Below are 13583 nucleotides of genomic sequence, written 5' to 3'. Positions count from 1 at the left end.
TCTTTAAAAAATCCACGCCTTGGATAGACCCTGAAAAACTAGTCTTTAAAAAATCCACGCCTTGTATGGACTTTAAAAAAATATTCTTTAAAAAATCCACGCCTTAGATATACCTTGATAAACTAGTCTTTAAAAAATCCACGCCTTGTATGGAACTTGATAAACTAGTCTTTAAACAATCCACGCCTTGTATGGACCTTGAAAAACTAGTCTTAAAAAATCCACGCCTTGTATGGACCTTGAAAACCCAGTCTTAAAAAAATCCACGCTTTGTATGGACCTTGAAAAACTAGTCTTTTAAAAAATCCACGTCTTGTATGCACCTTCAAAATCTAGTCTTTAAAAATCCACACCTTTGATAGACCCTGAAAAACTAGACGTTAAAAAATCCACGCCTTGGATAGGCCTTGAAAAATTAGTCCTCCAAAAAATATTCGTCCTCCCTCTGATAGGCCTCCCAAAAATATATATCAACGAAATGCCACTTAAAGCCCCCGAAACTAGCGTCACATATAATTTTGTTTGCTCTCATATATTCATGTGTGTTTCTCTTTCTTTATTTTCCCACTACAATAAAACCAACAAGTCCACCACTCATCAGCAATGCAACAAAGAAAATGAAAATCAACTAACTGACGGACTGACTGACTATGCTAACTGATAAAAAAAACCCCGAACAGAAGACTGACAGACGACATATGTAAAACATAAAAAGTTAAGAAGTAAATTTAGCGTCATTTCACATTACGCCTACAGGTGACATCTCTGGTCCAACATACACACACCTGCACTCTCACACCTCCACTTAGGACCAACACACATGTGCTTGATGACAACATAAAACAACAATTGTTTAACTCCTCCATACAGCAGGAGGAGGATGAAGAAAAAAACTTTCCAAGTAATAGTCACAGGACTCATACTGGCGAGCAAAAGTGTGTTCACCGAAAGAGGAAAAGCTTGATGATGACAATGATGAGTAAAATAAAGAAAAAAAGAACACACAATGAAATGAAATAAAATGAAAAAACCCCGAACGTTAAACTAAAACAAGAAAGGACAATAAAAAATAAGACAATAACATGCCAATGCTGGTTGGCATCCGGCTATACCGCATCATCACAATACGTATGTGGAACGTAATGACCACATCACACCACTCCCAGTCACGCCATACATTCTCACTAACAACTATCTAACATTTTACAAATGTGCAACATGTTTTAATGCACTTCTAAGCGGATTGTTGCCGTTCACTTTACTAAATTGTTGGCAGGAGGAGTGCTGGTTGGGGATACGAAGGGAAACATGCTTGGCATGTGACAAACAACAATCTGGAGAAACTAATAAGATGGCTGATGGTGGTATGGACCAAATATTTGATGCGGTTTATCACACATTCGATTGGAAGTAAACGGAAATTTAAAAAAAAACTCACGCCTTATATAGGAGCTTCATGTAGAACATGGATTTTTTAAATCGATGTCTAATGAAGAAATATTTTTAAAAAATCTTTGCCTCATATAGAATTAGAGTAGGAACTTCGAAAATATTTATAAAAAAATCCAGGCCTGAGATAGACATTAAAAAATATTAATTTCAAAATCCGACCAGTAAGTCCTTTCTCAACCCCTGGTTAATCATTCCTTGACCAATTTCCTTTGTGTAGGGTATCACTATTCTATCAAATTGTTGTATAGATATTCTTTGAACATACAATTCTGCCTTTTGACACACACACATACCAATGTGCTCATTTAACATGTCAAAGCCTTGTCTAATGTCTACGTTTATGATATTTTTCTGCCAAGGCATTTGTAACGATATGTTGCAAAGTTTTTGTGCCTCGTTTCTTTATTTTTCAAGTTGGCTGTCTTCATTGTGTGGAAACAAAAGAACAAGTATGAAGACATTATTGAAGTGGACGTGTTAAAAGAAAAGGGCATAGCGTTATCAAGGAGGTTGCCAACCAACAACTTCTATGCAAAAACGATTGCGGTAGAGAAAATTAAGAATTAATTACAACAACAATAAAATGTTTAAGGGTAGTTATTAAATTTTATTTTTGTATGATACTCATCTACAGAATTTTCATAGAATATTTGTAGACGAATCATGGTAAAGATCATGCATCATCAAAAATGCTCTATACACCTGAACGTATACATAGTGACAGTACTTATACGCAATCGTGAACATTTGCAAAATCAGAGATATGTTTATAACCTTCAACACACTGTGGTACAGGGTATTATGTCTTTGTGCATATGTTTGTAACAGGCAAAAGGAAACGAGATAGACACATGGTACCTTTTGAGAATATGCATAGAATCACTTTTTAAGTCCGTTTATGCATGTGCGTACATTCGTCTGTCTGTCCATGTTAAATTGTAAACATAGTACAGGTCGCATTTATGATCCGAATTGGATGAAATTTGGCACAGGACGAATTAGTTTGGCCCAAGAACGAACCCCATTAAAATTGGGAAAAAACGGTTCAGATTTAGATATATCTCTCATATATATGTTCGTCCGATTTTATGTAAATGGTTCACCAAAGTCCCTATATATCCTTCGATTTGCACGAAATTTTGCACAGCGTACTGAATTAAGTCTTTAATGATGTGTGCTAAGTTTTGGGAAAATCGATTCAAATTTACATATAGCTCCCATATATATTTTCGTCCAATTTAAGGTAAATGGTGCAACAAAGTCCCTAAATATCTCTGGATTTGCACGAAATTTGGTACAGCGCATATATATATTCTGAATATATAGCCCAGAATATCATGTGTCCAAAGTTGATGTGTGTAAAATCGGTTCAGATTTAGATATAGCTCCCATATATATTTTTGTCCGATTTAAGGTAAATGGTGCACCAAAGTCCCTAAATATCTTTCGATTTACACGAAATTTGGTACAGCGCACTGAATTAAGCTTAGAATGATGTGTGCTAAGTTTTGGGAAAATCGGTTCAGATTTAGATATAGCTCCCATATATATTTTTGTCCGATTTAAGGTAAATGGTGCACCAAATATAATGCACTCAATATAATAATGTACTGAATTGAGTTTTGAATGATGTGTGTTAAGTTTTGAGAAGATCGCTTCAGATTTAGATACAGCTCCTGTAGACGGTTTCCTCCGATTTTATGTAAATGGTGCACCAAAGGTCCTGTATGAGGCGTGGATTTTTTAAAGGTCCTGTATGAGGCGTGGATTTTTTAAAGGTCCTATATGAGGCGTGGATTTTTTAAAGGTCCTGTATGAGGCGTGGATTTTTTAAAGGTCCTATATGAGGCGTGGATTTTTTAAAGGTCCTGTATGAGGCGTGGATTTTTTAAAGGTCCTGTATGAGGCGTGGATTTTTTAAAGGTCCTGTATGAGGCGTGGATTTTTTAAAGGTCCTGTATGAGGCGTGGATTTTTTAAAGGTCCTGTATGAGGCGTGGATTTTTTAAAGGTCCTGTATGAGGCGTGGATTTTTTAAAGGTCCTGTATGAGGCGTGGATTTTTTAAAGGTCCTGTAGGGCCTGTATGAGGCGTGGATTTTTTAAAGGTCCTGTATGAGGCGTGGATTTTTTAAAGGTCCTGTATGAGGCGTGGATTTTTTAAAGGTCCTGTATGAGGCGTGGATTTTTTAAAGGTCCTGTATGAGGCGTGGATTTTTTAAAGGTCCTGTATGAGGCGTGGATTTTTTTGAGGGCCTGTATGAGGCGTGGATTTTTTAAAGGTCCTGTATGAGGCGTGGATTTTTTAAAGGTCCTTTATGAGGCGTGGATTTTTTAAAGGTCCTGTATGAGGCGTGGATTTTTTAAAGGTCCTGTATGAGGCGTGGATTTTTTAAAGGTCCTGTATGAGGCGTGGATTTTTTAAAGGTCCTGTATGAGGCGTGGATTTTTTAAAGGTCCTGTATGAGGCGTGGATTTTTTAAAGGTCCTGTATGAGGCGTGGATTTTTTAATGGTCCTGTATGATTCTAACGTGAGTTTTTTCATTAATGGTCTTTTTCTGGTTTTAGTCGACGTTTCAAACCTAGGCGTCTGTTTGTTAGGATTCACCCTGAAATTCGGTACTTGAATTTGAATTATTTATATATTATTTTTATAAGCTTTCCTCCACGCCGTAACCATACCACACAAACCACAGTGGAAGATTGATTTAAAAATTAAAATCGAGATTTATTTACCCAGGGTTACCCAATAAAATGCCTTAGACTTTATTATTAAAACATCAGCTGTAAATGCCACCGAAATCAAATTAAGTAAATCACCAGAATCGCCGTCGTTTGTGACAAATTTTTTCTTCAGCGAATATAAAGGAGAACATGCAACAACCGAAAAAATATAAAATCTTGGCCTTTTGTATCCTTAAGGTGAAATAAATTACACAAATCTTTTTTGGGGGATTTTCAACAACAACAAGAAAATGCCTACAAAAAACATGAAATCCTGCCACTGAATGGAAGTGCACTTTGTGCCATAATGTCGGTGTGAATTTATTGCGAACGGCTGTTGCATTGAGGAATGGTGTTTTTTTCTCTTCACTTTTATCCTTGTTGCCATTCTTCGGCAAGCCACTTGTAACATGGGCCTAATTATGCGTTTTATACGTGGATTATTTATGAAGTTTGTTGGTACGGCCTTTAGAATTTGGCCTTTGGGCATAGCAACAAAAAACCCAAAATACCGGCCAATTTTATTATGATGCTACAATAAAGGCCATACTTGTTTGCGGTAATAACAAGAGGTGGTGGAGTTCAAATACGATAAACAAACAAATCATCCAAACAACCAGTCCACGAACCTAACAAAAAATGTCAAAATAATATTCTCTCTCGCGCGGCTAACAAGCTTGTTGCTTTCATTCTAGTGGATTTTGATTGTAGACTGGGTTGATTTGTTTGCTTGCAGGGAGGTTGGCTTTACCCCAGAGCTGACTGAACACGCCATGGTCTGCCAGCTCGACTGCCTGTTTGCCCGAGAGGCTAATTAGCGCTAAACGTGTCGCTATTTTCCTCATTGAATTGCTCGATGCTCATTTTGGTATTATGAGCTTTTGACAAAAATCCCAAAATTTGTTTTTGCTGCTCATGGAAATGTATAGATGGCTGGGTGTGTGTGTTCGCTGTAAGGGAGCACACGATGGGATTTTGAGATTGTAAAAAATTGTTATGCAAATAGAGAATGAATTGTGACTTTGTTTTTTTTTTTGTTGGTTGGTTGTTGGTCTAATTTCCCTATTAAATTCTCACAGAAGGAAATCCATTAATTTTGTTAGCGATTAAGTGCGGAATATAGAAAAAAATATATATTTGTGGCCAAAGCCGAGGAGTTATTGGATGATTTATGGATTAATGGAATATATAGTGGAGGAATTATTAAAAAAATGGAATGGAAAGTAGGAAAGTAGGAATGAAATGGAGTTTATTCACGGTGGAAAATTAAGTCTTTTAATGAATCAATTAAAAAAAATCTCAAACCCCCTATCAACACATGCTAGAAAATAAATTTCCGGCTGATGTCATTTTATTTCCAAAAAATCTCAAAAAAACCAATTCCCAAAAAATCGTCCCAAATTCCAAATTTCTAAAATCAATCACTTCTATTCAATTCCCATCAAATTTATAAGAATTTTCAATTTGTCGTCGAGATGATTAGACGTTGCTTTTAAAAGTCAACGACATCGGCGTCTGGTGTGACTGTCTATAGACTGTGAGGTGTATAAGGTGATTACATTGGAACTACATCAACAGATCCATTGGGGGACAAAGTCTAGTTTTTATCAATTACATCTAAATCGGCGGTTTTATTAAACATTGTAAATGGTTTTCAAACAAAAGTGATTCGCTTTATTGCAAATGCCCCCCACATTCGTGGGAAAGGTAATGAATTTATTTGTAACGGAAAAATATATTTTACACTACACTACAGAATTATGAAAAACCAGTAAGGAAAGTAGTAAAATCGGACTGGGCCGACTATATGATACCTTTCACCACTTTGGGTATATTGCATGTCAAAGTTCCCTCGAAAGGGACATACGCATTTCTTTCTGCAACCTATGATAAATTTAATTTCATTCGGCCAGATTTAGAGTCGTCTGCGTAGCATGGGACAAATTTATGGAAAACGTTTTATTGCAAAATTGATACACACTATTCGGTACACCTCACTGATAAAAAATTTATTTCAGGCATATATAAATCTGGACCGATTATCACATCATTCTAGACTTAATTCATTTCGCTAAAAAATGGTACGTAAAAACGTTGCAGAAAGTTCAAAGAACGTGTTGCCTGGGAATATGTGGAGCAATGCGTACAACACCAACTAGGGCTTTGGAGACAATATTATATATACACCCAATAGACATTCAAATAAAATATTAAGCGGCGGTTGCAGCTTTAAGACTTAAAGCAATGGACGAGTGGATAGACACCGGACACAACACACCGCATAAAAACATTTTACAGGCAACAAATGAGTCGACTTTCAATATCTTAGATTCAGACCGTATACCTGAAACGATAGAGAACAATGGAATAGTGGAACACTAGTTCAGATGCCGCCTGGTAACTGTTGTTACACGGATGGCTCTCGACTAGGAGGAAAAACTGGACTGGGGCTTTTTATCGAAGAACCGGGTACCGAAATTTCTCTTCGTCTTACAGATCACAGTACGATCTTACAGGCAGAGTGTCTTAACTGGTTAATTTCAAACCAAAGACAAAATACAGTAAATATTATTACGGACAGCAAGCAAGCTATAAAAGCAATATCTTCCAGAACAGTTAAATCCAAAACTGTACTGGAATGTATAAATACCATTATTGATTTCCAACAGCAAGGACCTGTACGAATTATATGGGTACCGGATCACCAAGGAATCAAAGGTAACGAGATAGCAAATCAACTAGCCAGGAGTGCCATTACACTACCCACAATAGATGTGTATACCGCCAAACCCTTTAGCGAAACACGCCAAGAAATGAGGGAATGGGCACATGAGACCCACAAAACCCTTTTGGGATAATGAGGGGACAGAAAAAATCACCAAAATCTTATGGGGCGACCCAAGTGAAGACAAACTAAGCAAATCCTAACGCTAAACAAAAAAGAAATAAGCCGACTGACGGGTGTTCTGACGGGACACCTCGGCCTGAAGGTACATCTACTCAAGATTGGATGCGAAGGAAGTAACGAGTGCAGAGCGTGTGGGGAAGACAGTGAAATGCTGGAACATTTCCTATGCCAATGCCCAGCATTTACATGCCTTCGGAGACAATTCTTGGTAAATGACACTCTTTACGGACTAAGCGATCTGAGGGGGAGGGAATGGAAAAGACTGAAGGAGTTCGCAAAAAACACGGAATTCCTAGATTCATAGGGAATCAAACCCAAATGTTTTTCTTTATAATATACACTTTCACTAATTCTTGATGTGTACTTTCTCCGCACTTCTAGAGCGCACAACAGACCTCATATGGCTTAAGTGTATGTCTTTTTCATCTTGGACATTTGGTGGTAACCTAACCTAAGTCAGTTCGTTGTGCAAAATTTCGTGCAAATCGAAATATATATAGTGACTTTGGTGCACCATTTACATAAAATCGGACGAAAATATATATGGGAACAATATTCGTGTAAATCGAAAGAAATATAAGGAATTTGATGCAACATTTACATGAAGTCGGACGAAAATATATAGGAGATATATAAAAATCTGAAACTTAAGACATATCTCTCTGTGCTCAATTCAGTACGCTATGCTAAATTTCGTGTAAATAGAAGGATATATAGGGACATTAAGGCACCATTTACATTAAATCGGACGAAAATATATATGGGAGCTATATCCAAATCTGAACCGATTTCCACGAAACTTAAAACACATCACAATAGGCCTAATTCAGTACGCTATGCCAAATTTCGTGTAAATCGAAAGAAATATAGGTGCTTTGAAGCACCGTTTACATAAAATCGTACGATAATATATATGGGAGCTATATCTAAATCTGAACCGATTTTCACGAAACTTAACACACATCACTATAGGCTCAATTCAGGACGCTAATCCAAGTTTCGTGTAAATCGAAACATACGTTGGGACTTTGGTGCACCATTTACATTAAATCGGACGAATATATATATATATATATATATATATATATGGGAGATATCCAAATCTGAACCAATTTTCACGAAACTTAACACACATCATTCTAGAAGCAATTCAGTACGCTATGCCAAATTTCGTGTAAATTGAAGTATATATAGGGACATTAGTGCACCATTTACATTAAATCGGACGAAAATATATGTGTGAGCTATACCTAAATCTGAACCGATTTTCACGAAATTTAGTACACATCATTCTGAACTAAATTCAGTACGCTGTGCCAAATTTCGAGGAAATCTAAAGTTATATAGGGACATTAAGCACCATTTATATTAAATCGGATGAAAATATATAGGAGCTGAACCGATTTTCACGAAATTTAACACCGATTTTCACGAAATTTAACACACATCTCTCTAGGCTCAATTCAGTACGCTATGCCAAATTTCGTGTAAATTGAAGGATATATAGGCACATTAGTGCACCATTTACATAAAATCGGACAAAATATATATGGGAGCTATATCCAAATCTGAACCGATTTCCACGAAACTTAACAGACATCTCTCTAGGCTCAATTCAGTACGCTATGCCAAATTTGGTATAAATCGAAGGATATATAGGGAGATCAGTGCACCATATACATAAAATCGGACGAAAATATATATGGGAGCTATAACCAAATCTGAACCGATTTCCACGAAACTTAAGACACATCTCTCTAGGCTCAATTCGATACGCTATGCCAAATTTCGCGTAAATCGAAGGATATATAGGGACATCAGAGTGCCATTTACATTAAATCGAACGAAAATATATATGGGAGCTATATCCAAATCTGAACCGATTCCCACGAAACTTAACACACATCTCTCTAGGCTCAATGTGGTACGCTATGCCAAATTTCGTGTAAATCGAAGGATATATAGGGACATTAATGCACCATTTATAGTTTTCAAGCTCCTACACAAGGCGTGGATTTTTTTTTTAAATAATTTTTAAGGAAACGAGTCTATATTCACCTATCATTAAAGAACTAATAAATTATACATTTTTATAAATCATATATTTTTTCCATTATATTAAAAAAATACCAATATAAATTGTTTATGTGATCTCAAAAAGTAGAACACGCTCAATAATAAATGACCACATTCCACTTAATTGTATACAAAAATAATTTGCTAATTTATAAAATAGTAACGAGAAACAAATAAACATACAAACCTAATAATATTTAATTATAAAAATAAAATAAAACTAAAACAACAAAAACAATTCTCTGAAACTTTCACAAATTATTACTCTTGCGTTTTCTGTTCCAAACTCTTCTTGAGTACCCGCATTTTCGAATAGACAATATCCCAATCGACAAAACCACCAACAACGTGTCGGACATTATTTTGGCTATCATCATAACCGGTACGACCGTGTAAAATACGAAGATTATTAAATGTCAGAATATCACCGGGGGAGGTCTTAAAGGTCACAACTTGTTCGTGAGCCCATCGCACGAATGTGGCATTGGCACGGTACCAGGGTACCACCTTATCGACGTCAATGTTGAAGTGGGTGTCACGCTGAGGAACACTGTGATTGATGCGCGTGTACTGGCCATCTTTGTCCAAGCTAAGGAAGGAGAAAATTCGAAATCAATAACACAAAATTTTGAATTCGTTTATTTTTTTGTTTACTCACTTTATCACGGGAGCCCTCCACATATTGTGAAATGAAACACCATCATCTTGTCCAATGTCACTCCAATCGACCAAGGTTTCACTTAAAATTTTAAAATATTCGGGATGTTTCTCTTTCAGTTGATTGGCGATGTTGAAACCATCTGTGAGGGTATTCCAACCACCTTCCGATTGTGATTGCTCCAAGGTGTGTAACAAAGTAACACTGGGCTTGTATTCATAATAGGGCAAGTCTGTGTGCAATGGCAGTGGGGCAGAGAGATAGGAATAGTTTTTGGCACCAGGACGCGAAATGACACTGAATTGTTCACTGAAATTCGAAGAAGGAATTAGAGATTAATTAATCAAAAGCCTATAGAAGGCGTGATTTTTTTTTTAATATTTTTTCAAGGACTTTATAATGAGTGGATTTTTAAAGAATACTTTTTTCAAGGACTATCGATGCGTGTATTTCCAAAAAAAGGGGTTTTCAAGGACTATCAAAGGCCTGGATTTTTTAAAGAATATTTTTTTCAAGGACTATCAAAGGCGTGGATTTTTTAAAGATTTTTTTTTTCAAGGACTATCAAAGGCGTGGATTTTTTAAAGAATTTTTTTCATGGGCTATCAGGCGTGGATTTTTAAAGAATATTTTTTTCAAGGACTATCAAAGGCGTGGATTTTTTAAAGAATATTTTTTTCAAGGACTATCAAAGGCGTGGATTTTTTAAAGAATGTTTTTTCAAGGACCAATACAAGGCGTGGATTTTTTAAAGAATATTTTTTCAAAGACTAAGAATTCAGAGAAATACATTCGCACGCATAATGTTGTACATTATACGTGCGAATGTCTGGTCTTATAAAATTTCCACTCATTGTATGCCCTGACAGAACTCTTTGAATTCTTATCACAACAGTGTCTTCAATACCCGTACTGTACTTACCCATATGTTGTCTTTCTAATAAAGCCAATACGATTGGCAAGAGCTTTCATTACACCAAGATCAAGAGGGGCATTCTTCAGCATACTGACACCCCACACGGCCAATGTGTCCAACCATTCCTTGAGAACTGCAGAAAAGGTCAGGAATTAATATTATTTCCTACACCATCATCACACCCCTCCCTTACCTTCATCCTTTTCCATAATATCTTTGTATTGGAAAGTTTTGAATATTTTCGAAAATTCCTCTTTAGTCCATGTCTTCGTCTGTGGGCGATACCATTCTCGAAGGAATTTTTCACGATTTTCCTTAGAGAAGTTACGTTCCTTGAGCCAATCCAAAGAGAATGTGGACTCATGTTTATCCGACCAGTTAATGTGAATTTCATTTTTCTTATCGTCGACGGTAATTTGTTCCACCTTAACGTCACAATCGAAGTTGGACCAACGCATGGGCTTACGACTCAACGAGTCCTTGTGGAAACACTGATCACAGAGGCAGTTGTCGCGTAACCAAACACCTGGGAATTTCATTGTCTCAGCTTGTGGTAAATCATTTTCTTGGACAATAACCATTTGCTCGGATCCCTGAACGGAGGCTGAGAGATTTTCACCTTCCTGTGAAACTTCCTGAGCCTTGGCAGAAAGGCAACGTCCATTTTGAACCCGTGATGTGGATATTAAATTGCGGGTCAATTGTTGCAGTGCCTGACGAGTTAAAAACATTTTGAATCTTTTTTACGATATTTTCTTGCGAAAACCCCGATCCGATCTGAACACTTTGACGAATGTCAAATGAATGATTTACTCGTATGGCGAATTGTGGCTAAAAAGTGGCGAGGACTTTATCAAACTCTATGACAAAGAATTCTTATCAGCGTGGTCGGGCAAGCATTGAAAAGGACCGAAGAGGGTTTTTGTTTTCTGTTAAACAAATGTTTACGAAAATCTCTTCTTCTTTTTCTACATCATATTCTCATTTTTTTCTGTGATTAGAGGTGAGAGAAGAGGGAAGATAGGGTCAATATTTTTTGCGACACAAACAAATACCCCGAAATTTTGTTGTTTTTTCCTTCACCTTCTGTCCGAGTGATAAGAAATGACTCACAAGCCGTAGTAGCAGAATTGAATGAAACTGATTCGGGAGATAGATTCTGAATTGATAATCTTCAGAGCCTACATCGGGATGTCCAAAAACATGGGAATACTGTTTTGGTAATTACTTTTTAGTTACTATGCGGTAATGAAATTTGGGAATATTCCCCAAAAAAAAAACTTAGTTTCTTTGAGCCACGCTTACAATATCGGTTATCAGGAGAATGGTGTGATTACTCAGTGTCTGCCGAGCTATAGTATTTCATTTTAAATCGTATTGTTTGATTTCTGTGTGTATGTGTGTAAGCAAATATATTATTTTCATTCGCGTGCCTCCAGGTGTGAAATTTATAATTAATGATGCCAAGCCTGCAGGCCTTCACCTATGCGAGAGATAAGGTTTTGAAATTGAATTCTTTGAACTGCTACTTCCTACTTGAAAAATATTTTTTCAAGATCCAAGGCGTGTTTTTTTAATATTTGTTCAAGGTCTATCCACGGCGTGAATTTTTATACCCTCCGCCATAGTGTGGAGGGTATATTAATTTTGTCATTCCGTTTGTAACTCATCGAAATATTCATTTCCGATCCTATAAAGTATACATATTCTTGATCAGGGTAAAATTTTAAGACGTTCTAGCTATGTCCGTCTGTCTGTTGTAATCACGCTATTTTCTGAAGGAATTGAGATAAGGTGCTGAAATTTTGCATAGGCTTGTCTTTTATCTGCAGGCAAGTCAAGCTCGAAGATGGAATATATCGGTCCACGTTTAGACATAGCTCCCATATAATGGTACCACCCCCCCATTTTCGGTATTTTGGTGTTATTGAACGCGTTTTTCAACCGAATTCGCTGAAATTTGGTACATTGGGTTCTTATTGGGTACTAAATGTTTCCACAAAAAATTATAAATATGGGTCCACTTTTTCTTGTAATCCCCATATAACGGTACCTCCTTATTTTCAGTATTTTGGGAGGTTTGATCGTATTTTTCCAACGAATTGGCTGTAATTTAGTATTTTGAGTTCCTAATAGGTACCAAATTTCTCCACAAAAAATTGTGAATATAGGTCCACTTTTTCCGATAGCCCCTATATAAGGGTATTTTGGGGTTCTTGAGTGCGTTTTTCAACCGAATTCGCTGCACTTTGGTATTTTGTAGTCGTATATGGTAGCAAATCTCCCTACCAAAAATTATTAATATTCGCCCCTTTTTGGCGTAGTCCCCATATAACCCCCTTTTTATACCCTTCACCGCACTGTGGTGCAGGGTATTATGTCTTTGTGCATATGTTTGTAACAGGCGAAAGGAATCGAGATAGACCCATGGTTCCTTTTGAGGATATGCATAGGATCACTTTCTGAGTCGATTTATGCATGTCCGTCCGTCTGTCTGTCCATGTCAAATTGTAAACAAAGTACAGGTAGCATTTATGATTCGAATTGGATGAAATTTGGCACAGCTCATTCATTTAGCCCAAGGAAGAACCCTATTGAAATTGGGAAGAATCGGTTCAGATTAAAATATAGCTCCCATATATATTTTCGTCCGATTTAGTGTAAATGGTGTGCCAAAGTCCCTAAATATCATTCGATTTGCACGAAATTTGGTATTGCGCACTGAATAAGGTCTAGAATGATGTGTGTTAAGTTTCATGAAAATCTGTTCCGATTTAGATATAGCTCCCATATATATTTTCGTCCGATTTTAGGTAAATGGTGCACCAAAGTCCCTAGATATCTTTCGAT

The 13583-nt window shown here is 36.7% G+C and overlaps 1 protein-coding gene across 1 annotated transcript; it reads right to left on the bottom strand.

Annotated features, from left to right (window-relative positions):
• Window positions 1–9417: 9417 nt before the first annotated feature.
• On the bottom strand, window positions 9418–11464 carry LOC133329413 (gamma-butyrobetaine dioxygenase-like). The gene is made up of 4 exons (XM_061537885.1): window positions 10927–11464; window positions 10740–10866; window positions 9818–10126; window positions 9418–9748 (listed from the first exon to the last, which is right to left on the bottom strand). Exons 1-4 carry the CDS (start codon window positions 11462–11464, stop codon window positions 9421–9423), a joined length of 1302 nt encoding a protein of 433 aa, XP_061393869.1. The 3' UTR covers window positions 9418–9420.
• Between the last annotated feature and the right edge of the window lie 2119 nt (window positions 11465–13583).

The sequence above is a fragment of the Musca vetustissima genome, unplaced genomic scaffold, assembly GCF_032173495.1.
Source record: "Musca vetustissima isolate MV318-11 ecotype Yass unplaced genomic scaffold, APGP_CSIRO_Mvet_v1 utg13054, whole genome shotgun sequence".
NCBI lineage: Eukaryota > Metazoa > Arthropoda > Insecta > Diptera > Muscidae > Musca > Musca vetustissima.
This window is presented reverse-complemented; position numbering and strand designations above follow the sequence as displayed.

What these genes read in the sequence shown, in the direction of transcription:
- LOC133329413 (XM_061537885.1), bottom strand. Translation starts at nt 11,464, where the DNA reads ATGTTTTTAACTCGTCAGGCACTGCAACAATTGACCCGCAATTTAATA. An exon ending in TATTATGGAAAAGGATGAAG is followed by an intron (nt 10,867 to 10,926) that starts GTAAGGGAGGGG and finishes CCTTTTCTGCAG; the next exon opens with TTCTCAAGGAATGGTTGGAC. An exon ending in ATTAGAAAGACAACATATGG is followed by an intron (nt 10,127 to 10,739) that starts GTAAGTACAGTA and finishes TTCGAATTTCAG; the next exon opens with TGAACAATTCAGTGTCATTT.